The sequence below is a fragment of the Arvicanthis niloticus genome, chromosome 10 (genome assembly GCF_011762505.2).
Source record: "Arvicanthis niloticus isolate mArvNil1 chromosome 10, mArvNil1.pat.X, whole genome shotgun sequence".
Taxonomy (NCBI): domain Eukaryota; kingdom Metazoa; phylum Chordata; class Mammalia; order Rodentia; family Muridae; genus Arvicanthis; species Arvicanthis niloticus.
Window position 1 is genome coordinate 50,509,343 of NC_047667.1, and position 27,593 is coordinate 50,536,935.

Below are 27,593 nucleotides of genomic sequence, written 5' to 3' on the forward strand. Positions count from 1 at the left end.
CTTTGCCTCTTGCTTGGCAGAAAACTGAGTATTAGAGCAGCTTAGAAAATGGATTTTCTTCCTGCGTCAGCTGCTCCAGCTGAACTACAGCTGTAAAGTTTTCTAAAAAGGAAAGGGGGCAATACTTCATATAAATTCTTGAATGTACTTTATAAGTGCAATAATTCCCACAAAATCAGTTATTGGAGTTAATGACCAGTTTGTTCAGGTATTAACTGCCCTCAGCTGGGAATGACCAATTTTGGGGAGAACGGCTGCACAAATGCTAAGATAATTCAGTAACACATTCGAATACTAACCCAGCTAGTTAACGGTGAAGTCCTGTGGAAATCCTATCAAAGTGCTTAGACCTCTGCATTTAATAGCCAGTGAGTTCATTGTGATTCATGCTTATTGCCATAAATACCGAAGGAATCATAATGAGTGGGCTGTTTTTTCAACCCTGCTCTTATTGCTTGAACAGATTTGACTAGTTCATGTCCGTTATTAAGACGTATTTCTCAAAATAGTCCATCTGTCCACTGCTCTGCTCAAAATGCACAGAGCCCTTACCAATGCCCACATACCAATGGCTGGCAGCCTCATTTTTCTTGGGATGCCATTAGGGAAAGTTGCTATAAATAACTCTTAAAGGAGTGCTTGTTTAGAAGGCCAGCCATGCATAGTATTGTAGTGTAGTGGGTTAGGTGGGGTTTACGGCTCATGAATCCTGATGAGAAAATCATACCATCCAGCCCATGATTCCTGTAGAGAATAACTAGAAGAACAAGAAGATGGTGACCTTTAGAGTATGAGACTCTCCAAGACCCAAGGTGGTGTAGTGTCTTGGTCCCTGTGGGGAAGGGAGATATTGGACAAGTATAGTCTAACCAAATATAAAGATACCTGCCTTCTTAGAAAATAAAATTGAAAACACTTTTCCTTTCCATACATATACCATAAAATCTATGTAAACATGTTTTTGTGGCAGGTAAACATGATTAAATGTCAAAATAAAAACTATGATTATTAAAATCTGTGAATTGTAGATTGCTCTGATCTCAAAATGTTGGCATCAGGAACACCTACTTTATTTTTAGAGTGTCACATATTTTACACCATACTTTGCTCCAAATAAAATTCATGTCCTCAAATAATAGATATAATAAATACATGTTTTATACAGCTGCTGGCTTACTGGCCTCCATCTTAAGATTACTTACTCTGTTATTACTCTTCCTTTATATTTAAGATGATGATCTGCATATACCACTTCTCTCTCAAGGTCTCCTTCAGCTTTTCTCATTTTCAAGTAAGACACCTGAAACTCACCTTAAAATAAATCAGACTGACCTATTGTAGTGGCACGCCTTTAACCCCAGCACTAGGAGGTAGAAGCAGATGGATCTCTGTGAGCTTACGGCCAGCCGGCTACATAGTGAGTTCCAGGACATCCAGGGCTACAAAAAGAGACTATCTCAAAACAACAGCAACAACAAACAAATAATACAAACTATACTCTCTCCTCAAGTCAGATTTTGACTTGTTATAATATTATAAAGAAAAAATAAATATTATTTCCTATATAGAATACTTTTCCCACATATATCCTACTGTAAATAATTGAATTATTAATCCATAATTTTATTTACTGTAAAAAATATTTACTTGTCTTTTCATATGTGTAACATATAGTATGTATTAATCTGTTTTGTTTTATCCAGAGGAATGCTTTTCATTGCTGATATAAACAGTATGGCTAAGCAGAACTAGAAATTGGCCTAGGGTTTGTACACATGCTCAGCAAGCACTTGAACAAGAAGCCAAACTTCCAGTCTTATCTTTTAGTTTGTTTGTTTACATTGGGACAGATTCTTACTAAATTGCCAGGCTGGCCTTGAACTCCCGACATAGGCCAGACATTGAATTTGAGATCTTCCTGCCACACCTTGGAATAGCTGGAATTATACATGACCTTGTCAGAACTGCCAAAATTAACCGATTTTAAAAGATAATGTTGTCCCAATTTAAAATAATTTTGCATGAAAATGTACTTTATCATCTAATAATCTTTAAAGTTCTTGATACCTGATAATAATATCTTATGTAGCAAAATGTTCCTCCGTATATAAGAATGTGTAAGACCGCTCTAACTGGGAAGAGATTTTGAGAGCAGACAGGCCTGTGCATAAATTTCTGCCCAGCTTTTCCAAAGCTATATGACAAGTACCTACTTTCTCTAAGCTTGAGATTCCTCATTTGAAGGATGTAAGATCTATTTGATGATTTTTCTGAAGATTTGGTGCTGTGCTGTATCTAATGTATGGCTCCTTTGCATGGTAGATGCTCAGTATGTAGTTACTGTTAGTCACTATTATTAATTAATTACCTTGTTGTACATACTAATCTTGGGATCAAACTGAAGCACTTACTTATGCTGTACACATGCTGTCAAGCCCTCTACACTGAGTGAAATCCCTAGCCTAGAGCAAAATTACCTCAGAATTCCAGGGACAGTCTCTAGCCTAGAGCAATATTACCTCCGAACTCCAGGGACAATCTCTAGCCTAGAGCAATATTACCTCAGAACTCCAGGGACAGTCTCTAGCCTAGAGCAATATTACCTCAGAACTCCAGGGACAGTCTCTAGCCTAGAGCAGTATTACCTCAGAACTCCAGGGACAGTCTCTAGCCTAGAGCAATGTTACCTCAGAACTCCAGGACAATCTCTAGGCTAAAGCAGTATTACCTCAGAACTCCAGGGACAATCTCTAGCCTAGAGCAGTATTACCTCAGGACTCTTGGGACAATCCCCAGACTACAAAGAATTTTTGGCTTGTAGTAGATTCTGGTGATGTTTTATTTCTTATGTTCCTGATGCCATTCTCCTTGTTTCAGCAATTCAGTGATGTTCCAGGTTTCATTGCTTAGAACTCAAATATGCTTGTTTATGATATTATATATATAACCACTGCAAATCAACTGTATTAATTTATATTTTGATGCAGTTCTAAGAGAGGGGAGGTCAATGATCCAATCTGCTTCATTCTAGGTTACTGAGGACAATAAATTTTTAGGAATTAAATTATTCTCCCCAAAAATATATCAAGTGGACATCTGTCTTAAAGCTTCATAGTTAATATAAGAGTGATTCAAAGTTCAGGTTTAAAATAGTGAGCTCGACATGTTTTCCTGATTAAGGTTATATAAATATTTGATTTAGCAGTTTAAAAGTATATAACTTTACAAGCTTGAGCACTGTGTGTGTGTGTGTGTGTGTGTGTGTGTGTGTGTGTGTGTGATCTATCATTATCTCTATGATTTGTTTATTTTGTTCCCAGGCAATGAAAACTACAAACAAATCGCAATGTGTGTGCTTTACCATATAAGCATGGATGACCGCTTTAAGTCAATGTTTGCATATACTGACTGCATACCACAGGTAAGAGGCTGAAGTGAGAAAACCATTTGAGTAATATGCTCACCTCTAAATTAGATATCTCTCCTCAGGACTCAGGGATCACTGTGGAAGACAGGATCATATGTAAGAAGACTGTAATAGTCATAAGCAGTGGATGGGTAGATTGATAGAGTCTTCCAGACACAGCATGGCACCTATATCTATGAACTCATAGTTATGACAGCATACGCAAGCCTTGTGCTGTCTGCAGCCAGACCAGCATAACTATGGAGAGGAAGGTAGAGATGAAGTCCTGTTCCTGGCCACGGAACTCTTAGCAATGGCTGCTAGGAGCAAGTTGGTTTTCTTTAATAATACTGCCCCTGGGAGTCCACACAGCAGAATACATTAGCACCACAGTTAGACCTGTGAAAATCCAATTGGGTGAAAGCAAAGAGGGTAGGGATGGGAGTGTGATCTCGGAAGAGTTGGAGGAAGTGGATGAATGTGATCAAAACATGTTGTGCAGAATCCTCAAAGACCTAGTTTAAAAAATAAAATACTAAATCTCTCTTAAAAGATCAGTACTTTCATTCTTATTTCTTAGATCTTCTATTCTTCAAACTACTTCTTAATACTAATAATACAATTTTTATTTAAAAAAAAAAAAAACCTGAAGTACAGAAGTAGGGCTGGACATATAGTGTAGTGACTAGATGTGCTTTGCCTAACGTGCTTGATGCCTGTCACAACCACAAATACAGAGTCATCAGCCATATTCCAGTGATAGTTAACACCTTGGTACCCTTCTGCATTTTTTGTATTTGTTTTTTATTTTTATGTGTATGACTGTCTGTGTTGTGCATGTATACAGTGCCCACAGAGGCCAGAAGGTGTCCGATTCCTTGAAACTAGAATTACGGGTAGTTGTAAGCCATCATTGAAGTGCTGGGAATCAAATACAGGATGTCTGAACGAGAAGCCTGTGCTTTTAACTGCTGAGCTATCACTTCACCCCTTTATGCATTATGAAAATAATTATGTATTAGGTTATATCACATATATCTTCATATATGTCTTGATTTACTTAATGGATCATATGTGTACTCATGTAGTTGAATTTGCTCCACAAACTGTCTCTAATAGTTGAATAATTGTGCTTAATAGCCACAGTTAACTTCTGTTAAATTATGTGCTTAGATTTTTTTCCAGGTTATCACATAGAGCATCAACATATGTAAGCACATGAAGGTAGCATGATAAAATTGGTCATGAATGCTTGTCTACATCTTTGCCATCGTGAGTGCTTATCCACTTCTTTGAGTTTTCTTTAACGTCAGTTAATTACTACAGTAATTTCTAATGCACCACTCCTTGTTTCTCAATAAAAGCAGCGCAAATTTCTTTTCCACTATTTCTTAACCACTGAGCCACGACTCCAGGACACTTTTTCACTATCTCTAATCTATGTCCTTTGTTCATTCTGAATTAATGAGTCAGAATTAAATTTGCTTTTCCAGAATTTTAATCTTTTCTTTACATGCATTTAAAATTGATGCTATTTCAAAGGACTGTTTCTTAGACTCTGTGTTAGAGAGTAAACTCATTGAATGTTTGTAGCAGATAGGTGTCCTTCAAAGAAGCCGTAGTCATCTTGTCAACAGAGCATGTCTTCACAGTGTGACCTGTATGAGCTGATAGCCCATCCGGTGTAAGCAAACTGTCCAGCATGTGTACAGTAACTGTGTCCAAGCAAGGTTACAGGTGATACACTGCAGCCGCCTCCGAGGGTCTCAGAAGTTTCACTTTGCCGGATCTGAGCTTCATTGACTACAGGATATTAGTAAGAAAGCAGCCCCCCAAAAAATGTATTCTCTCAAAGAATGACTTTTTACCCAGATTTAGATTTTTGAAAACAATAACATTAAAAGAGAAATAAATAAATGAGGAAGAGATAGAAAACGTATTACATTGATGTTGAATTTGGAGTTATCCTACTCTTGTAGAATGTATGTTCTCAGATATAAAAAGGAACTGTAAATGGCTAAAAAAAAAAAGCTGTTTAGACTGATTTTTAGACATGGTTGTGATTACAACTTAAAATTTAGTGTATACAAAGTCTCATCCTTTTGAAAAATAGATTTCCTCTGTGTTTACTTGGCAGAGAGTGTTCTGATATCACACGTGTTTATGATGGAATTTTAAAACATTTATCATGTGTATTTCATGAGCCAAATCTTCCAAAACCAATTTAAGCTTTGACAATTTATGGGTTTTATGGTATTTATTTTATTTGTTCTCTTAGTTTTTTATCTTTCTGAAAATTTGATTTTTAGAGGATTGTGAGATTATACATGTCAAATTATATTGTAAATATCTTGAAAATGTTTAGGATGAGGTAATATTTTAATAAAACCAAGTGATACTGTAGAATATGTTTATTTCTGAGTACCATTTAGCCTATAACCTTTACTTCAGTGTCCAGTTTTGACCTACTTAGGGAAAATCTAGCATTCTGTTGTTGCCACCCACTGTTCATTGCAAAATAAAAGGATAATGGAAGGCAAATAAAAATGCAAAATTAGAATATTTTCTTCAGAAATTGAAAATGTCCTCCTGTCAGAGCAGCGTTTATGGTTCTAGTGGGACTGGAGGCTTACTCATGACAGCACACCAGCTGACCTGTGCACTAAAGAAAGCCCTGTCATGGTGACAGTGTCTGCAGGGCAATGTGAGGTTTGTTCTTTTTGAATTATTGATATTCATTTTTATTTAAAGATTAAAGATCTTCCTGCAGGGCAATGTGAGGTTTGTTCTTTTTGAATTATTGATATTCATTTTTATTTAAAGATTAAAGATCTTCAAGTACTACACCTGAATTTTTCAGAGACTAAGTAACTTTGAAGACAAAAATGTAATGGCACAGCAGTGATTCCTGCCTATTTAGTGATCAGAGAGACTGTTTAGTATGATTATATTCTTAATTACATAAGATCACACAATGCACACGCACGTGTACACACACACACATGCTGTCTAGACTGCAAATAAATAGAAGTATAACTTTTAGTAAAACGTCTTTCTTATGCCTACTCATTCACAGTGCAGTATCAGTGTTTTAAGGATAACCCTGTAGTTGGATTAGCATTCACTTCCTGAAAATATTAAATGTCCAGAGTAAGCGAGCTTGCGTGCAGCATTCCTCATAATCTCACCCAATATTGCATCACTTCGCTTTCTTTGTACTTTATTGCCTGTAATTATTCAGTGTGTTCTCATTTTCTTCCCCTATTTGTCATTATTCTTCACAATCTGAGTTCAGGTCATCATTTTTTATGATTTTAATGGGCTCAGTGGGTGGATTGTTTCAGGTAAGCACATTTGGATAACCAGGAGTTAATGGTTGTAGTCTAATAATAGTTAAAAGTACACATTAACAGTTCATTGTTATTTAGACCTCTGAGCTGCATGTTTTGTTTAAATAGGTGCAAATTCCATCCAGATGCTTATAAAAGTATTTATTGGTAATAGAATGGCCAATCAAAGCACATGGTTAGGTAGTGATGTCATGGTGTTATTTAATATTTTGCCCTAGAACAGCATGCAGGAGTCCTCAGAGTGGTCCACATGTTTTCCACCACAGTTGTCCTGTTTGGCCCTACTTTGATCTACATGCTTCTTTTTAGCTGAATGCTGGTAAACGTCCTTTCTGACAGCCCTCTTTGCTCTTGCTGCCATTATCTGCTGAGTTCAGAAACCAGAGCATCACTTCAAACAGGAGAGCCAGGGAGTAGCCAGTCAGAAGAGATTCCTGCGGCATTCACAGTTCTGGCATAATCATTCAAAGATGTTTGGGTAGGGGGGGTGGGGTGGTAGAGGTGTATGAGAATACAGAGAGCTGTGGGGGTTGGCCTCTGGTCACTGGTAAATAAGTGAAGTCAGGTGCCAGAGAGTCTAGACACAGTGATTTCAGTCTTGGGTCTTTGGTATCTGATACTCAATATGGGACTTGTCTGATTGAACACTATTGCTTCTTCATTGCAGAGGCTGAAGACCTTTCAGTGCTTTCCTGTTAGATTAGTAAAAGATGAAAACAGACAGTTAAAACAGAACAAATCTAGTTTTAATATTTCCTAGTTGTCAGTAATTACCTTTGTGTTTGAAGTACCATGGGTAGCAATCAAATTTAAGACAACTGCAGGAAGGCTCTTGGAATTTGAATGAGCTGGCTTTAAATTTGAGTGTTTTAAATGGAAGTGTTTTTATTATGATGAAACAATGATTTTCTATTAGGAAACATTTCACTCATTCTTAAATTTTCTCTCAGTTTTGGGAATGAGGTAATAAAGTTTTCAAACCATACATTCTTTTAAAAACCTGATTCTTTCTACAAGAGATTTAGCAAGGGAATTATTTTTTTAATCCATAGATTATAAACATGTCACCCGTAACATCATTTTTCAGAGGTAATTTTTATACTTCAAAGGCTAATTTGTTACAATATATAGTTTGCCTTCTTAAAGCATTACTTCAGTGGAATAGATTTTCATTATAAAAGTTTTAAAGATAATAGTAACCCATTTTGAATTATAGTATGAAACAGTTATGTTAATCAATGAATAATTACCCACATTTTTTGCTAATTTATTTATTTTTAATTGGTTGACAGAAAATCCGTTATATATATAACAAGTAAATTAAGATCATTTTATTTTTTGTGTAGAGTCTTTTTATAGTATAACATAACTAAGTGTTAATAATCTTCTACTGAGAGACTCATTAGTGACACATTTGTGGTTTGTGACCTGCCCTCCCTCCCTCCAGGGAGGACATGACACATGTCAGTGGTTCAATTGCTAGACAGGTCCTGCACATAGATCATGACTGCCATGTTAGTAGAATTGTGCATGATAATTAGAATTAAATAGTGTTCTTAACTTTGTTTTCAAACTATTTTTTGCTAAGAATCAAAATTACTGATTTTGACCTTGTTGGATATATCTCAAGCTAACATGGACAGTAATTAAAACCTTAGTTTGCAGAATGGGTTTCAAAATAAAACTTAGTTTGATCTATACAAAACAATAATTTTAAAAAAGAAGCTATGAATTTGAAAGAGAATGTTTAGGGGAAAATACATGGAAGGGATTAGAGGGAAAATAGAAATGAAAGAAATAATGCAATTATAATCTCAAAAATTTTTAAAAATATTTAAAAATAATAAATCTGTTTAATGAAAGTGTATAGTTCTAAAACGTATTATTCTAAAATATAACATGAAAACGTTTAGGTTATACATCGTAAGAGTATTTTGTATGTTATAATATATATATTTTTGTCTTATTTTACCTGTTATAAGCAACTTTAATTTACCAAAAAATCTTTACTTAATATGCACTAATTTAACTTGTTGATTTCCCCATAATAGAAGAATGTTTTCTGAATGGTACAAATTTGCTCACTTCTCCTGTTTTATGGACAGTGTATCATAACAAATCTAAATTATGGCTGTTGGCTTAGAGCTGGGGAGATAGCTTAGTTAATAAAAATGTCTGCTACACAATCATGAAGTCCCAGCTTTGATTCCTAGAACCTGTATTTTAAAAAGGAAAAGGTGGAGGTGATGGTACATGGGTAGGGAGGCCTGGGCTGCTCCTCAGCCAAGTGGTGAGTGACATCCAGGCTCCAGCAGGAGACTCTGTCTCACACAGCAGGATACACAGCACCTGAAGAAGGGTCCTCAAGCACAGCATCGTGCCTCCTCATGCATCCACACATGACCACAGAAACACATGAATAGACACATAATAGATAGATAAATAAATAAATAGCTACTGGCATATATACCTTACCTTTTCTTTCTTGACTTCTCTTTGTTACTGTTCAAGCCCTCTCTTCATCCCTATCTGAATCACTTTTTCGTTTTATGTCTGTGAGCACGTTTCGGTGTCTAGTCTGCAATTTCAGAAATCCTCCATACATGACAATGTCTAACATTATACGTCCAATGAAGACATATGCTGAGGCCTTTACTACAGCTTCCTACTGAATATCTGTTCTTACTACAGTCTCACTGGCAGCTTAAACTCCAGCACATCAAACCAAAAGTTTCCCTTTTTAGCTTCCAATCTTCTTACTAGATGTTGGCAGCAGCATCCCTGTCATTCTCAGTGCGAGATCCCAGTAGTCATCTTCAGTTCAGTTATTAGGTCCTACCTTGATTCTCTCCCATAAATATATCTGCATTTACTCCTTTTATTTCTGTCCCAATTACACAGCATAGCTAGCTTGGGTAGTTATCGTCTTAGTCGGACTTTTCCTCTGTTTACATGGTTTTCTACTTATTTTATTTTTGTGTAATATTTCTGTGTAATTTTAAATAAAATGTGATCTCTGTACATCACAAAAGATTGTTTGTCCTGACATCCTTTTTTTCTGACACATTTCCTCCTCAGAGACGTTTAGTAACTTCTGTGTGTCCTTAGGATAAAGCCCAGAGGCCTTAGGTATTACAGGCCCTATAGGGTCTGGCTTTACTTTCTTGGCCTTTCATTTCTTCAGCCCTGCCTGACTTCCAACAGTTCTTCAGAGCAACTGTGTTCTCTGCTGATCTGTTACCTTTGATTGAGCTATTTTCTTGACTTGGACTGTTCAGCTTCCAGGCAGTATTTTTAATTCCTTAAAAGTGTTGAAGTGGTATTTGATATTTCCTAGAATTTTCCACTCTTTTTGGAAATTTGTATTTAATACTTGCCATTTAACTATTCACTACCCATTTGCTCATTTTGCAGCTAAAGCCTTTGAGTCTGTTATAGAGATTACCTTATTTCCAGAATATAATTAAAGAGAATTCTTAGTACATTCTGCTTCTGGGCTTTGTTTTGGTCTTTTGATTAAAATGCAGCCTATGTCTCTTGCTAGCTGATGAAGATGCTCTTTGAATGTTCAGATGAACGAATTGACTTGGAGCTGATTTCTTTCTGCATTAATCTTGCTGCTAACAAGAGAAATGTCCAGCTCATCTGTGAAGGTCAGTGCACACAGCTTCATGGTTAGCCATTTTAGCAAATGATAAATGGCCATACAATAAGAAATAAATAATAGAAGTAAGAAAGAATACAATGTAAATATAAATTCTCTTAAGTACTTTCTTTAGTATGTTTATAATTCCTTTGAGTCTAATAGGGTGCCCTTTTCTGGTAAATATTTTTTTCCTTGGTAATATTTTATACACAAATAGGCTTACAGTTATTATAAAAGTAATGAAATATAAGAATACAAAGTTATTGTTTCTTTAGGATCCTGAAAAAAAATAACTTAGCATTTTTTGTGCCTACTAGACAGTTTTAACCTATTTGAGGACCACATGTTCATTATGAAAAATACAGATGAGCAAATAAAAAAATCTTAAATCATTATTCTGACCAATCAGAAATAGATATAATAAATATTTATATAAATGTTTCTATAAAATTATTAATAAAATGTTTCTTCTCTCTGTGCCTTATAAAATGGTCTTCTAAAACTAATATTTTGAATATCATTCCAAATGATAAAATACTTTTATTAAAAAGTAGGTTAGCAAGATTGCTTGGTGAATAAAGGAGCTTGCCCTACAAGCCTTGTGACCTAAGTTCATTCTCCCAAAACCAAATAAAGGGAGAGATCTGACTATTCATAATTGTTCTCTGACCTCTGCATGCATGCCATGGCATGTCCAGACACACAAGCATCATGTGCACACACACACAATAATAATAATAATAATATTAGCAAACATTTTTAAAATAGATTTATTTAAAAATAAAAGCATAATTGGGCTATGATTTTGTCATGGTCTGTTTATTCTTTGTGTAGTTAACTTGTTGCATGTCTCTTCAAGCATAAGTGGTGCTAAGGAAATTATCCTGTCTTTTAACTCTTTATTTCTAGCTTTGTAGTCTTAAAATAAATTCTTGGAAGTGTAATGTTTCTCAAAAGAGTCTTTTTTTATTTTTTGTGGAGCATAATCCAAACCAAGAAAACACATTCTGTTTAAACCTGTCTTGAAGCTAGGTCATAAAGCTCATGGATGTCTGAAAAGATAAATAGTAGAAGTAGAAAAAGAAAGGGGAAAGGAAAAATAGTTGTTGGGGAAAATAAGATTGACAGGTAGGGCCCAAGGGGAGCTTCTGGAACAAAAAGAATATTCTATGTGTTGTTTATATGGTGTGTGGTTTGGGTTACACAGCACATGTTTGTCTGATTCAAATTGTATCCTTAAAGACTCTGCAGTATACTAGATGCACCACAAATAACATGCTGTTTAAGCTTAGTGTAACTTCCTGCTTTTCTGTTTTAGGAAATGGGCTGAAAATGCTCATGAAAAGAGCTCTGAAGCTCAAGGACCCACTGCTGATGAAGATGATCAGAAACATCTCCCAGCATGATGGGCCCACTAAGAATTTGTTCATTGTGAGTAGCTTCCAGCCTTCTATCTGTTAAAACAGACCTGAGACCATAGCTTTAAGTTGCTGCATTTGGGGAGACAACTTACTGGACTCTCTTTAAATGTTTCCTGGAGACCCAAACACCTCTTGTCTTGTGAGAATCATCATGCACTTAGCTCTGCAGCACTGACAAATGTAAGTTAAGTAAAGGAGAAGAGTCAGAGCTGGGTTCCCATAGAGAGATCTTGTGGTGTCTGTGTCTACCAGGCTTACCTCACTCCACAGTACTTGCAAGAAGAAAGACCCCTTCGAAGAGCCTATTAGGAAGAGAAAAGAAGCAAAGGGGCAAGGTCTGAGGGTTGTGAATATGATCAGAATTTTATGTATGTGTGTGATGGTGTTACAACAAAGCCCATTAATTTGAACTAATTAACAGTGACTTAACATAATTAGATAACCTTCTAACAACCTAAGTTCAATCCCAAGATCCATGTGGTGTAAAAAACTGATTTCCTTAAGTTGCAGGCATCTGCATGCATGTGCACGCACACATTTTCATATTAATATTTTGCATTAATTTGATGCATTTTCTCCTGCAAGTTGTCTTCAACTTTTATCATACTTCTCCATAGCATGCACACGCGTGTGCACGCACAAACACACACACACACACACACACACATACAATGTAAAAAATGAGAATACAGGACAAAAACAAACGAAAATTCCTAAAAGTTTCAGAAAGTACTCATGATTTGCTATTCTCTGCTCTTGATGGACGTGTAGAGCAAAAGCCCAACATGGCAGGCACTGCTGCATTACCAAGGATGTGGTTCCTGTTATCTGTACCACCCTTTGTTCCCCTGAGTTCTGAAGGACAAAACTAAAGAGCTTAACAATAAAGAACCCGAGCTCTGACACAGATGCTTGGGCAGGTCGTTTAACACCTTGAGTCTCACTGTCTCACGCAGGAAATACAGAAAGAGCTCTTTTCTCAGGACCATAATAGTAATGAAGTGTTGAGAAACTCCTGATACCAAGTGAGTGCTGAAATAAATTAGCTGTCATGATTATTCTACTTAAAATTCATTCCAGAGTTAAGGCTGTATTCATGTGCCTCTTGTAGAACTCACATCATCAATTTGTAAATACTTCAAAAAGATGAAACAAACAAAGAGAAGACAAAGGAAGTAATTCAGATAACCCTAGTGCTTAAATTCTCTGATCATGAACTGGCCCAAAATAGGGAATTTGACTCATATTTTTTTCAGAAAAATACACTTTAAACTACAGTAAGAAGTTACTCTATACTTGGCATACTGCTGAAATTGGTAAGATGGTTTCTGGTCATTTATCCCCACTGCAATGTGAAATTATGAGATCCAGGATTTCTGAGGTAATTTAAGATCCAGTTACCCAGACGTAGAAAGCCCAGACAGGCCTGTGCCCAGCTATGTCTTATTCAAACAAAATAGTTTTCTATTGGTCTGTATCAGTAAGCCTTTAATTTACTTGATACAGAAGGGAATCAACTGAGCATGCTATTTTCATAAGCTCCACAAGTGATTATAATGCACAGCCAGAAAATTCACCACTGTTCTAAGTAAATGTGAGGCCCAGCATTATAAGTGTCAGAAAGCAAGAACAGAAAAATTAGTCCTCCAGAGATTATTAGTATCTATACTGCCTTCTGGATGCTCCAGCCCAATCTGCTACCTTGAAATTCACTTCTCTTGACTTGTAAAATGGCCAGGCTACTTTTCTTCCCATTTTGAGCACTTGCTCCAACTATTGCTTACGTGCTGCTTCCCAGAATGAAGGTCATTTTATTATCTGTTTGCTCGTCTGAAAACCTGTTTAATGTATCTGCCTGTCAGGGAATACCCACTAGCTCGTATGAATTCCATATCTTCAACAGTGGGAACCTAAACAACATATCCTCATTCCCATGTCCCAGGCTTATGATCAGATCTTCTTATTCAGCTGAATAGCTTATCCAGTTGCAAAGGTTGAAAACATGACTATCTTGACTTCATCTTCTTCTGCTTGCCATATAACCATAAGAGAGCCACCAGATACTATCAGTTAGTAACTGACTAAAAGCACTCTGAAAACAGGTTTTATATTTTCCCAAACATTTCTGCCCAGTAACAATGTTATTCACAGTTAGCAGGTATTTGTTGAGTTTATTAGTCATATTTGTTGAGTATATTAGTCATAGACTTGTTATTAAATAAATTCTCTCTGACTTGAAGTATAACTTCCAGCCCAGATATCCTAGAATTCAATGAAATGAATGCACAGCCTAATCAAAAAATATTAGAAACAATAGAAGCAATGATAAGAGGAAAGTTCATAGCACTAAGCCCTTTCATAAAGAAATTGGAGAGATATTACACTAGCAACTTAACAGCATACCTGAAAGCTCTATAATGAAAAGAAACAAACACATACATGCAAGAGGATTAGGCAACAGGAAATAATCAAACTTAGGGCTGAAATATCAACAAGAGTGACAAACCCTAATCCAAACTCATGAAAAGAGAGAGAACATCCAAGTTAGCAAAATCACAAATGAAAAGAGGGATAGAACAACAGACACCAAGGAAATCCAAAGAATCCATAGGTCACACTTCAAAACCTGTATTTCACAAAATTGGATCCAAGAGCAGTAGACAGTTTTCTCAATAGGCACCACTTACTTTATGAGGCCACAGTCACTCTGGTACCCAAATCACACCAAGATGCAACAAGAAAGAGAATTACATACCACTCTCTCTCTCTCTCTCTCATGAACATTGATGCAGAAATAATCAATAGAATACTCACAAATCAGACACACATCAAAAAGATGACCCACCATGATCAAGTTGGCTTCATCACAGAGATGCAGGGATGACTCAACATACAAAAATCTGTCAATATAATCCACCACATAAACAAACTGAAACAACAAAAAATTTGCATGATTATCTCATTAGATGCAGAAAAGGCCTTTGACAGAATCCAACATCCCTTCCTGGCGAAGAGTCTTGGAGAGATCAGAAATACACAGGGCATGCCTAAATATAATAAAGGCAATTTACAGCAAGCTGATAGTCAACATCAAATTAAATGAAGAGAAACTCAAAGCAATTTCACTAAAATCAAGAACCAGACAAGGCTATCCTGTTAAGATATATCTATTTAATATAGTACTTCAAGTTCTAGCTAAAACAATAAAACAATTAAAGGGAGATTAGGGGATACAAATATAAAGGAAGAAGATAAACTATTGTTATTTGCAGATAATATGATAGTATACATAAGTGACCCCCAAAAAATTCCACCAGAGGACTCCTACAGCTGATAAACACCTTCAGCAAAGTAGCTAGATACAATAAAACGAAAAAAGAAAATTAATAGCCCTCCTTTATACAAACTACAAATGGACTGAGAAGGAAGTTAGAAAAACAACATCCTTTACAATAGCCATGAATAATATTAAACATCTTGGGATAACTCTCTCCAGGGAAAAAGGAAATTAGAGAAGATATCAGAAGGTAGAAAGATCTCTCATGTTCATGGATCAGTAGTATTAGCATAGTAAAAATGGCCATTCTCCCAATAGCAATCTACAGATTTAACACAATCCCCATCAAAATTCCAACACAATTCTTCACAGACCTTGAAAGAACAATACTGAACTCCATATGGAAAAACAAAAACCCCAGGATAGCTAAAACAACCATATACACCATATACAATGAAAGAACTTCTTGGGGTATCACCGTCCCTGATCTAAAGCTGTACTGCAGAACTGTAATAATAAAAACTACATGGTATTGGCATAAAAACAGCCACATTGTTAAATGGAGTCAAGTTAAAGACCCAAATATAAATCCTCACACCTATGCACACCTGATTCTTGATAAAGAGGCCAGAAATACACAATGGGGAAAAAAAAAAGCATCTTCAACCAATGGTGCTGGTCTAACTGGATGTCTGCATGTAGATGAATACAAATAGATCCATATCTATTACTCCATACAAAACTCAAGTATATCAAAGTATATCAAAGACCCCAACATAAAACCAGATACACTGAACCTGATAGAAGAAAATGTGGAAAATAGTCTTGAACAAATTGGCACAGCAGACAATTTCCTGAACAGAAACACCAAAGCTCAGGCACTAAGATCAACAATTAATAAATTAGACCTCAGATACTGAATGGCTTCTGTAAAGCAAAGGATACCACAGCCCACTGAATGGGGAAAAAAATCTTCCCCAAGCCCACATCTGACAGAGGGCTAATATTCAAAATATATAGAGAATTCAAGAAACTAGATATTAACAAACTAAGTAATCTAATTTAAAAACTTGGTACAATGCCTAAACAATTCTTGACAGAGTAATCTCTAATGGCCTAGACACACTTAAAGAAATGTTCAACATCCATAGCCATCTGGGAAATGCAAATTAAAACAACTTTAAGATTTTATCTGACACTAATCAGAATGGTTAAGACCAAACTCAAGTGACAGCTCATACTGGCAAGGATGTGGCACAAAGGGAACACTCCTCCACTGCTAGTGGGAGTGCAAACTCATCCAAGTGCTTTAGAAGTCAATATGGTGGTTTATCAGAAAATTGGAAATAGATGTACCTCAAGACAGAGCTATCCCACTCCTAGGCATATACCCAAAGGATACTCCATCCTATCACAAGACCACTTGCTCAACTATGTTCATAGAAGCTTTATTCATAATAGACAGGAACTTGAAACAACCTAGATGTCCCTCAACATAGGAATGGATACAGAAAATGTGGTACATTTGTATAACGGAATACTACTCAGCTATTAAAAGCAAGTTCATCATGAAATATGCAGGCAAATGGATGGAACTAGAAAATATCATCCTGAGTGAAGTAATCCAGAGGCAAAAGGAGAAACATAGTATGTACTCACTTCTAAGTGGGTATTAGCTGTCAAGTAAAAGACAATCATGCAACAATCCAACCAGAAGAGGCTAAGTAACAAGGAGACCCTAAAGAGAGGACACAAGGATCTTCTGAGGAAAATAGAATAGATTTTGCAAGTGGACTGAGACAGGTGGAGTTAGGAACAGGAGAGATCAGATTCATAGGGAGGGAGGAAGAAAATACTGGGAGAAAAGACTGGAATTGGGGGGCATCTAGAGGGCGGGGTGAAAACCCAATGCAATTGGAACTCCATGGACTCTACTAGAGTAATCCTAGCCAAGACTCTAGTAATAGGGGACACAGCCTGAATCAGCCATCTGTCTTAACTAGGCAAGGCCTCAAGTGAAGGGATTGGGACACCAACCCAGCCACAAAAACTTCAAACTACAATTTGTCCTGCCTGCAGAGTGTGCTAAGATGGCAGCCTAGCAGGATCATTATTAAGAGACCAGAGAGACTTCATCCAGCAACTGAGTAGAGCAGATGAACCACATTCAAACACTAGGTTGAACTCGGGGAGTCCTGCCAAGAATGGGGATGGAGGAATTGGAGGAGCCAGAGGAGTCAGGAACAGACCAGGAGAACATGACCCACAGAATCAACTGACTGGGACTCTGGGGACTTACAGAGATCAGGGATTCTATAGGGGGTCTAACATAGGTCCTCTGCATTTATGTTATGGTTGAGTAACTTGCTGTTCTTGTGGGACTCCTAACATTGAAGTAGGGGCTGTCCCTACATCTCTTGCCTACTCTTGGAACCCCTTTCTTCCTACTGAGCTGCCTTGCCCAGCTTTGATGTGATACTATGTGCCTGGTCTTATTGTAGCTTGTTATACTGTGTTTTTTTGATGTCCCTGGGAGGCCTGCTCTTTTCTAAGGGGAGAGAAGTGGGGAGGAGAGGTAAAAGGAAGGGAGGAAGAGAAAACTGCAGTCAGGATGTAATATATGAAAGAAGAATAGAAATTAAATTACTAGATTTATTTTCAAGTAATAACAATAATAGCTAATATGTGTAAAGTAACTACTGTATAGATGATTGTTCCATTGTGTGTCCTTTTAAGTTATTTTCTTAAAAGGCAGCAGCCTGTTTTCAGAAATTGGAATATCCTTAAGGTTCACAGCCAGTACATGATGGAGCTATGACTTGAGAGCAAGTCTTCCTGAATCCTGAATCTGGGATCTACAGCTTCACCACAGAGGAGAAAGTAGCCCCTCTTTCTTTATCTATGCACCTTTGTACATAATTACCACTATACTTATTTCAACATGATAGATGGATGGATGGATGGATGGATGGATGGATGGATGGATGGATGGAAGAAAGGAATGAAGGAGAAAAGGAAGGGGAAGGGAAAGGGGGAAGGGGAAAAAGGAGGAAGAAGGGGGAAAGGAAGGGAAAGGGGGGAAGGGGAAAAAGGGGGAACGGAAAGAAGGGGTAAGGGGAAAAGGGAAATGGGAAAAGAAAGGGGAAGGAGAGAGAGAGAGAGAGAGAGAGAGAGAGAGAGAGAGAGAGAGAGAAAGGAAGGAAGGAAGGAAAGAAAAGAAAGAAAAGAAAAGAGAAAGGAAGGAAAGAAGGAAGGAAATACTCCCTGGAGCTGATCATCAGACCTTAGCAAGTTAACTCAATTACATGGAGAACTATGTCTCTGGTTTGCTTTTCTTTCTTTTCTTTTCTTTTTTTTTTTTTTTTTTCTGTTTACAGTGGGTTATCAGTTTGGTTCCTCTCCTAGATTCTAACTCCATTGAAATTCTTCTGTCCTCAGGATTACGTTGGGGACCTTGCAGCCCAGATCTCCAGTGATGAAGAGGAGGAATTCGTAATCGAGTGTTTGGGAACACTGGCAAATCTGACAATCCCAGATCTAGACTGGGAACTGGTTCTGAAGGAGTACAAGCTGGTTCCATTCCTCAAAGATAAACTAAAGCCAGGTCTGTGTTCACTGTAGAGCTCTGCATAAGCTCTAGGTTTTGGATAGAGCTGCTAGTACACCGTTGCGGGAGTCCACTGTCAGCTTTGTTTTGAGAAGGACTATTTGCAAGCCCCCTATTTTCTGTAAATTCTTATTTGTCCTAACAGTTATTTCTAAACATTGTTTCCCTGTCCTGTTTATTTTTCTATTTTTACTGTATTTTTATTAACAAGTGCCCCCCCATGTATACTTACAGATGTGGAAGCACAAACATAAGGTTCTTTGAAACATTGATGAGAGTCTTTTATTGTCTGCTTTCATTATCTTTCAGTTGTATTTTCAAATATATATTTACACCTTTCTATTGTCTCGCCAGTTCAGTAGGCTGTCATGGATAAAAAAAAAAATGGAAAAGAAAAAAAAACATTTATAAGCATGTCAAATATTCGTAGATCCATAGAGATGGATTGGGCATCTTTCACTGTTTTTTTCTGTGCACTCATGTTCAACAGAACAAATGGTTTTGCTCAGGGCACTTCAACTTCAACCTTCCATGCCTTGATTTTGCCAGGTGCAGCAGAAGATGACCTCGTCTTAGAAGTAGTTATAATGATTGGAACAGTGTCTATGGATGACTCTTGTGCTGCACTGCTAGCTAAATCTGGGATCATCCCAGCACTCATCGAACTGCTGAATGGTAACTCTAGTTTTCATGCCAAAGCATACAGGATATTTTCTTTTATAGTTTTAAGATATAAAATACAGTCTGCAGTTATGTGATATTTGTTTTCCATTAATCATAGGATTAACTAAATTAAGTAGTTAGAAAAAATAAACTAACATAAGCTGGTGAGTTGGATTGGATAGAATAATCTGAAAGAACTTGAGGCTGCTGTTAGGAGTGTTGCTGTGAATGAAGCAGGCCTGGACTGACTCCCTGTGCTCCTCCCTCCTTTAACCAAACTCTGAGCAGCACTGAGTCAGTTCTTTCTGTTTAGCTTTATCTTGGCTTGAGTTATGTCTTCTCTAGTGTGCAATCCTTGCTTCTTATACCTTCACTTCTAGGTAAGGATGTTAACTTGAGAACTGATTCTAAACATCATATTCTCTTGTAGATGTACAGGCTATCTTCCTGTGAACTTGCCAGGAAAGTAAATATCATATATCTGCCATTGTTACCACTGACCACTTGAAATGTGGTTGTCGGGAGTAAGAACCTGTATTTTCAATTTAAGTTGAATTAGCTACAGCAGTATGTGTGTACAATACTCCTGGCTTCCATTTGTGGTGCATGTTACACACAAGAGTTCAATCTAGGATCCATATCAGAGAAAACATAATTTTGGTATTGAATTATATCACTGATAAGTTGGCTTTGCTTGGGTTTTAACTGTGTAAGTGAATTCTGGCAGATCTTATCCTATTATGTATTTATGAGCTCTGTCTATGTTACATATAGACTTGCTCTTTTTCATCATTATATATGGTATTGTATTATAAATATATTCCTATCTTTTGTACCATTAATGGGTTTTGTGTTATGGGGCATTGGGAATGGTTATTATTATAAATAATGTGTTTAAAACCTTTCCTTTGGTCATTAGCATAGGTGTTATTTGCATTAGATGTGTACCTAAAAGTAGAAGTGCTGAGTCACAGAGCTGGCATTGTGTTTCGGAAATAGTACTGATCTGTTTCCCAGTGCAGTTGTGCTAGTTTTCAGGCCAGTCACCAGAGCAAGTCAGGTAAAACTGCTCTTTGTCACCAACTCTCTGGGCGCGGGGAGTCCATTAATTGCAGCCTTCCTACCAGTATCTCCTTGTGGTGTTAATTTAAATTTCTCCATAGTTAATGAAATTGAACTCTAGTTTGTAGTTATTGGGCATTTAAGTCAGGCATGGCCAATAAAATGATTACGTGTGTAAGTCTTTTGAATATTTTCTTGTTTGAGATTTTTAAAATTTGCTTCGTAATTTGATATTTTTAAAAGACCATCTAACAATATAGTCATATTTTAAAGTATTCCATCTCAGAGGTGTAGTAGGTATGTATTTACTTTCATGTACCCTTCTTACAGCCAGAAATTTTCAGGATATAATTAAGAGAAACTAGGTAGTTGCAGGTTGGTGAAAATGAAGGCAGTGTAGTGGGCAGAAGATGATGACCTTATGATGCTGCAGGACGTGGGCAGAGATAGGAGATGGCCCAAGTCCTGGAGTGTTGTGTTGTAGTTTGACTGAGGGAGCCAGAATATTTAAAGTGAGTTAACAGCTGGCTCAGAGTTTTACTGTGTTTACTCTCTAATGTGAGCTTACCCCCAGGTGATATGTGTATAATTGTTTTAAGAACTATATAGGGAAAAATATAATTACATATATTTTCAATGTTTAAAACCTCTTAGAGGAAACTCAGAAAAGAATAGCCTGGGTAGTTTAGGAAATCAGTGGTGGAAGTCATTTAAGGCAGGTTAAACTTCAAGTCCCACAGTTTAGTTCACATGACTAGTTAGGCTCTATGTTAACTGGGAAATATGTTTATAACATATCATTGACCTGTTGTTAAGAGTTGGTAGCAAAAACTATATCAATAAATCACATTTCAATTAGTTTTCTATAAGTAATTACATTAAATTACAAGTTTATAATATTAAGTATTACTAGTCACAATTATTAGCATAAAATATATCTATAGTTAGCCATTATGATAGCATTTTGTTATAAAAATTGGATTGAAGCTAAAATACCTCTTTTATGCCAATATATGTAAAGATAATCCTTGTGAATATTATTCAACAAAATATCTTTATAGATTAATCCACTTTCTTTTCCTGTGCTCTAACCTAGGTTGTCATGCATACTAGCTGAGTGCTTTACCACTGAGCCATATTCAACCCCAATAGTCCAATGTCTAATAACGGCATAGGACTTTAGACGGTGTTATTTTTAAAAATGGTTTTCCATGTGAATGAAGGTGGCTAAATCACATGCTGTTATTTGTTCACCTGTTACCATCACTCCGCTGTTTCCAGTGCTTTCAGCTCAGTGTGTGAATAGACAATTCTGTCATGTACGCATCTCTTTCCTTTCAGCTCAACAAGAAGATGATGAATTTGTGTGTCAGATAATTTATGTCTTCTACCAGATGGTTTTCCATCAGGCCACAAGAGATGTCATAATCAAGGAAACACGTATCCTTTCAATGTTTAAAATACACAACGGCAATTTACAATGCAGAAACATTCATTCTTGGTGTTTTCTTTCATGTGTTGAAATACTGTAGAAAACTGCAAACACTAAAATGAAGTTAGAGCACTAGCTCTTTTCTATGGGAATTAGCTGGAATTAACATGGGATTAAAAGAACATCTGAAGTCTGTAGTACTTCAGAATCAGAACCTTTGTGAATGCCAGAATGCCACCAATATAAAACTCATAATGGACCATAGACAAAACTTATGTACACTAAGAATAGCCTAGAAAATGACAGTTAGGCTGCATATGGGAGTTGTATGTATGTATGTATGTATGTATGTATGTAAGACATGTACCTGTAGCATTCCTGGGATCTCCACCACCCTAAGGGTCTCCATTTCAACTTCATACTCATAGGGGCTTCCTGTAGGAAATCCAGCACATCGACACAGTGCCTGTCCTCAAAGACTTTCTCTGGAACCTTGGTGCAATTCTCTACAAGCTCCTTTCCTATTGTTCTGTTGTCTGACTGTAAATTACTTCACTTTTAAAATGGTATTACTCTCTTTAACACCTACAGCCTTTTTACCTTAAGCTGTAATTGCACTTTCTGGCCAAACCCATGTTTTTTTACATCTTTTCTTTGAGCTTTAAAAAACCTAGTTAAAAGAATCCAGCAGAAAGATTTCTCAGCCTGAAGATTATGCTGTCTTGAAAGCTCCTCCATCAAAGTTATTAGTCCATTAATTTTGAATTCTACCTCACTCAGATTTTCAGCACACAGATAAAGCATTAAAAATTCTTGCAGTTTTGGTAATGACCCTTAGCCTTTAAAGACTGAGGTGTCCCTCTAGCCTGTAAAAAATTCTTCATGAAAAGTCATTACAGAATGACTAACAAAAAGAATGACTGCTTTGTTACTAGTGAGTCTCCATTTGTTCTTTGAAAGACAACCCATTTCATCTTGAGGATTTTTTGTGAGTACTAAAGAAGTACTTCACTTATAGGGGCTAAGAGTAGCGTTTACCTACATGTATAACATAGCTACTTAGAAGGCAGTTTGATGCTACAGAAATTTAACCAAACAACAGTAGTCAGATTTCCATAGGGCCTATAACCCTTCCAAGTGTGGGTTTCTGACTGAGTTGACAGTCTAAGAAGAGAGTATTGGTTACCCCCATAACAGTCATGTCACAGTTGCACAAATGGACACATCTTGCCTGGGAGGCTGGTGTTGTATGTAGCTGATAGAATTCAACTCAGTTTTCTCTCCCAGCAGCCATCATAGAACCTTCTGGCACTTTGAAGGCTAACCATCAAAGAGATGATTCCTAGTTCAATTGCCACTTCACTTCTCTATATCTTGTAACCAAAGTCTGCTTTGTCTTTAGCAGTAAGGTCTTCTCATCTGGCTCTTGTGGACAGCCAACAGTAATGACAGAGCATATATTGTTTTGGAGGCCTCTGTGGTCTTTCTTCCTGACCAATAATAACACATGAGGATGTATCCCACATTGGCACTGGGGATTTGCTTTAGTAACTCATTGCCACTAGGAGAAACACTGTTTAGATGCCAGAGTATCTCCCTTCAAATTTCTCTCTCTCTCTCTCTCTCTCTCTCTCTCTCTCTCTCTCTCTCTCTCTCTGTCTGTGTGTGTGTGTATATTACAAAATAACAGATTTTTATACAACTAACATTTTAATTATTGCCTTTTAAAAACCAATGCTTATGTACAGTTTATATATTGTTCAGTTTCCTTGGCTCCTATCTGCTTGCATTCTATTTTGCTATTCTTTTGAAATAACTTTTACTCATATTGAAGCATTTTTATATGTACTAATATTTTATATGTACTAATATATGTAAACAAAAAAGTCTAGAAATTTTAAAACACCGTAAGAGTAGGCAAAGGGGCCAGGAAGACAGCTCATAGTAGAATGGTCTTGCAAGCTTGAGAACCTAAGTTTATTGCCTTGAACCCACATAAAACAGTGGGTATGATGGTGTTGAGCTTCTGATCTCAGTCCCCGGAAAGAGATACTGCAGTTTTTCTCTTAGCCTGACTAGCTAGCAAATAATTGAGACTGTACTATTAGGTTTATTTCACAGCTTTAGGGCACAACAGCTGAGCAGTGTTAATCTACTTTAATTTTCTAAACTAATCTAGCTAACTCCCAGCCAAAATCCCTGAGATAATTGCATGTTCCGGCTTTCTCTGCCCCAGGTGGTTTTCCATGGTATCTTCTGGACCTTCTACCTGTAGTGAATCTCTACTTCCTTTCTCTCTCTCTCCCCATCCCCTGGCTGGGAGGAAGCTCTGCCCTATTCTCTCCTCAGCTCAGCCATTAGCCAATCAGCTTCTTTGTTGACCAATCAGGGAATAATTGGGGAGCAATGTTCACACAACATTGAGACAGGGGATTTTCAGAATAAGTATTGAAACAAGATATGACGGCACAGAAATCAGCATTTGAATATTACAAGGATAATCTTTCCGCAGTGCTCAGTAGCATTATTCCTGCACCTGGGCCTCACTGGCTAGCCAGCTTAGTCTACTTGTTAATGAGGGGCCTCGTTTACAAACATTGTCTTACTCTTGGCCTTGTACTTCTCATAGGAGTCTGTTGTATTTATTTTAAGTTCAGTTTTCACTTTTGTGTTCTTTGTTGAACTATTTTGTTTCTCTGGGCTTTCTAATTCTGAATCAAATTTGCATGTGTGTTTTATTGTTTCTTTAAATTATTTGATTTCAAGATGATTTATGTTATTTTAAATGATGTATTATGTCTCCAGTTTTTCTTCTTAATATATTAACTATATGAGATTTGACTGGTTCATTATTTGTTCATATTTATTGTCTTATGAAATGTTACCCTGAATATCATGGACATAAAAGATGGAGAAAGCAATTTTAGCTCTTTCTGACACTCTCTTCCCACCTCACCCCCTAGTATGTTTGTGTGTGAGAATGTGACTGTGTGTGTGAGTGTGTGTGTGTGTGAGTGTGTGTGAGTGTGTGCATGTGAGTGAGTGTGTGTGTGGCATATGCTGCCGTAATGTTATGTATAATTTCTCTGTGACTGAAGAGCTACAATCTCAATTCATTTTACATCTTTAACCACTGTTATTCAGAAGCTCCAGCATATCTCATAGACCTGATGCATGATAAAAATAATGAAATCCGGAAAGTCTGTGATAACACATTAGATATTATCGCAGTAAGTACTTTCTCTACAGAACCTATACTGATTTTATTTTGTGAAAAAGAAGACATTGTAAACCTAATTTGAACTACTGATGTGAATACAACTTTGTTTTTTGTTAAGATCTAGAAAATTCTTTGATCCAAGTTATGTCTTTTGGCTTTCAGCTTTTAACCATCAGGCTCTTTAGAGAGGTTTTACAGAATTATAATATACAGTCTGATATCTGCATCATCCTAGAATCATTTATTTTTAGAAGCATATAGAAGAAGGGAAATTGATGGCAATGTCGGCAAAATGAATCAAATTTTATTTAAACTATTTTTTCAGTTATTTGATCATTTTATTATATACATAAATTAGTCTTAGAAGGTGCTTGGAAGTAATAGGAAATGCAAAAGTTTTTTGTCATTGTTGATACTGGGGCATTTAAAAGTATACATGAGTAGAGAGATGAGCCATATCTTGAGTTAGAAACTGGCTAAACTTGGATTTTTCTCCAAAAATTAAGATCCCACTATAGAACTCTTCTTGGACTTGAGCTTTAGGCTAGGGGATATGCTGGGATTCTGAATGCTGTTTAACTTTTGCTGTATACTGATAAGATAGCATGCTTGCTGCCTTCTTTGAACTGCATTTCCATCATGTTTTAAGGTTTCTTGATGGTAGCCTATTCATTAGTTTTAGGAGCTTAACAACCTCTTTAAACAAATAGGTAAGCATTTTTTGAAAACTGATTACCCTAGTTCACTGAAAATAAGCGGAGTTAACTAACTCTTCTGTTAGTGATGTCATTGCAGAGTAGAAAATTAATGACAGAAACTTTCTTGTTGATTTCCCTGCCCAATATTATTTTAGAAATTCATCTTATTTGATGTCAGCTGCTTTTTAAACTGGGCTAAGTACCTCATAGTGGTTTTGGATTTAATTGAATAAATACTGTTTTAGCTTTGATCTAAGTCAAAATAGAGAATATATGTATAAAAGAATCTTTACCAATATATCATAGCTTGATAGAAATGGTCATGGAGGTTATAAATATAAAATATTTTAATACTTTGGGGGAACAATTTAATGGCATATATACCATTTTCAAATACATCACCATGTCATTGCATATAAATTATATACTATAAGAATACGGGACAGCTTAGAATTGCACGTGTGTGAATCTCTCTAAGAGAGAAGACAGCAGGAAGCCATCAGTGTAGCACACCTTCCTATGCTCCAGTTCCCTGAGAAATGGAAGGTATGGTTGGACTGGCATGGCAGGGGTTTTACTTCAGAATGTAAATAGATGGTAGCTCTGAAGATAACCGCAATGTAAGAATAGTTGGCACAAAATATAAATATGTTACAGGAGAACATATTTTATTCCAGGTAAACATACAATCTGAGTTCACCTTGCCTGTCTTTTACTTAGAGCTACCTCCACAGTTTCTTCCTAGACGCTATAGCCTCCCTTCTCTGCAGCCTCAGCTTTCTGTTGTTCTTAGATTAAGGTCTGTAGTTTACCTTTTCCTCTCACTTCCTCTGACATTCTTTCAACTTAATCTTGACTTCTGCTTCTACTACTGTATTAAAATGATACTTGTTGAAAAAGCAAAAACAGACAGTAAATCAGGTGTTCGTTTCCCTTTGTCCAGTTTCCCTTCGTTTCATGTTGTTGCTCACATTCTCCCTGAGGACACTCAAAACTTGTAGTCAGCATTAAACTGTAAGGCCACAAAGAAAACAGTGCTAGATAATTATTTTGAAGACCCTTCTTGTCATCAGTTTCAGAGTGATTTGGAAGCCCCACTGTGTTGTTCAACTGGCTTAGATCCTGTTGTGTTTCCTAGACGTGAAATCCAGTAAAGCCGATGGAAAGGCACCAGGATATGGAAACAATCCCTGTTCTACTAAAAACATACTCATTTTATCCTTCTGCCATTAGACTATAAGGTGCAGCTTTAGCTAGAGAATTATAGCAGACTCTACAAACATTATTCCCCTCACTTAGGTAGAAGCTCTGATCATAATTAGATCTTTGACTTTCAGAAAGGAGCAGGTTGATCTCCTATAGCTATAAGTCAACTGATTTTTTAAACATCTATTAAGGAATCTCGGTGACCCCTTTAAGATTGTGACCACTTAGTTTGCAGTGACATCTCTGGTCCTTAGGGACTAGCTGTAAGAACTAGAGACAGTGCTCATGATACATTTAACCTGAATGAGCAGTCAGCCTAGCTGAGGAATTAATATGTTAAGTTATTTGAAGCACCATTTCCCATCTTTGAGGACAAGTAACTATCCATGTTCTTTGCTTTCATTTTGATTTTTAGGTAACATGAGAGATAACCCGCTTGTTGTCTTAATTTATCTCAGATAATTTATCTCAAAGTGATTCTGAGTATGTACTTCAGACAAATATATTGCTGCTTATAATTTATATTTGAAGTTGTTCCTTAGACTGGGTGAATTTGGATTTTTTAAAAATTTCCATGCTATGACAATTTACAAAATAGGGCAATT

The 27,593-nt window shown here is 36.7% G+C and overlaps 1 protein-coding gene across 3 annotated transcripts in view; it reads left to right on the forward strand.

Annotated features, from left to right (window-relative positions):
• The window catches only part of Kifap3 (kinesin associated protein 3), a 123,738-nt gene that overhangs the window by 48,984 nt on the left and 47,161 nt on the right, over nt 1–27,593 (forward strand). For all 3 annotated transcript variants that reach the window (XM_034513065.2, XM_034513064.2, XM_076941499.1), the window contains exons 11-17: nt 3,321–3,421; nt 10,301–10,409; nt 11,721–11,833; nt 18,539–18,704; nt 19,257–19,382; nt 21,774–21,872; nt 25,009–25,094. In XM_034513065.2, coding sequence (XP_034368956.1) covers nt 3,321–3,421; nt 10,301–10,409; nt 11,721–11,833; nt 18,539–18,704; nt 19,257–19,382; nt 21,774–21,872; nt 25,009–25,094 — 800 coding nt within the window. The remainder of the gene's footprint in view (nt 1–3,320; nt 3,422–10,300; nt 10,410–11,720; nt 11,834–18,538; nt 18,705–19,256; nt 19,383–21,773; nt 21,873–25,008; nt 25,095–27,593) is intronic.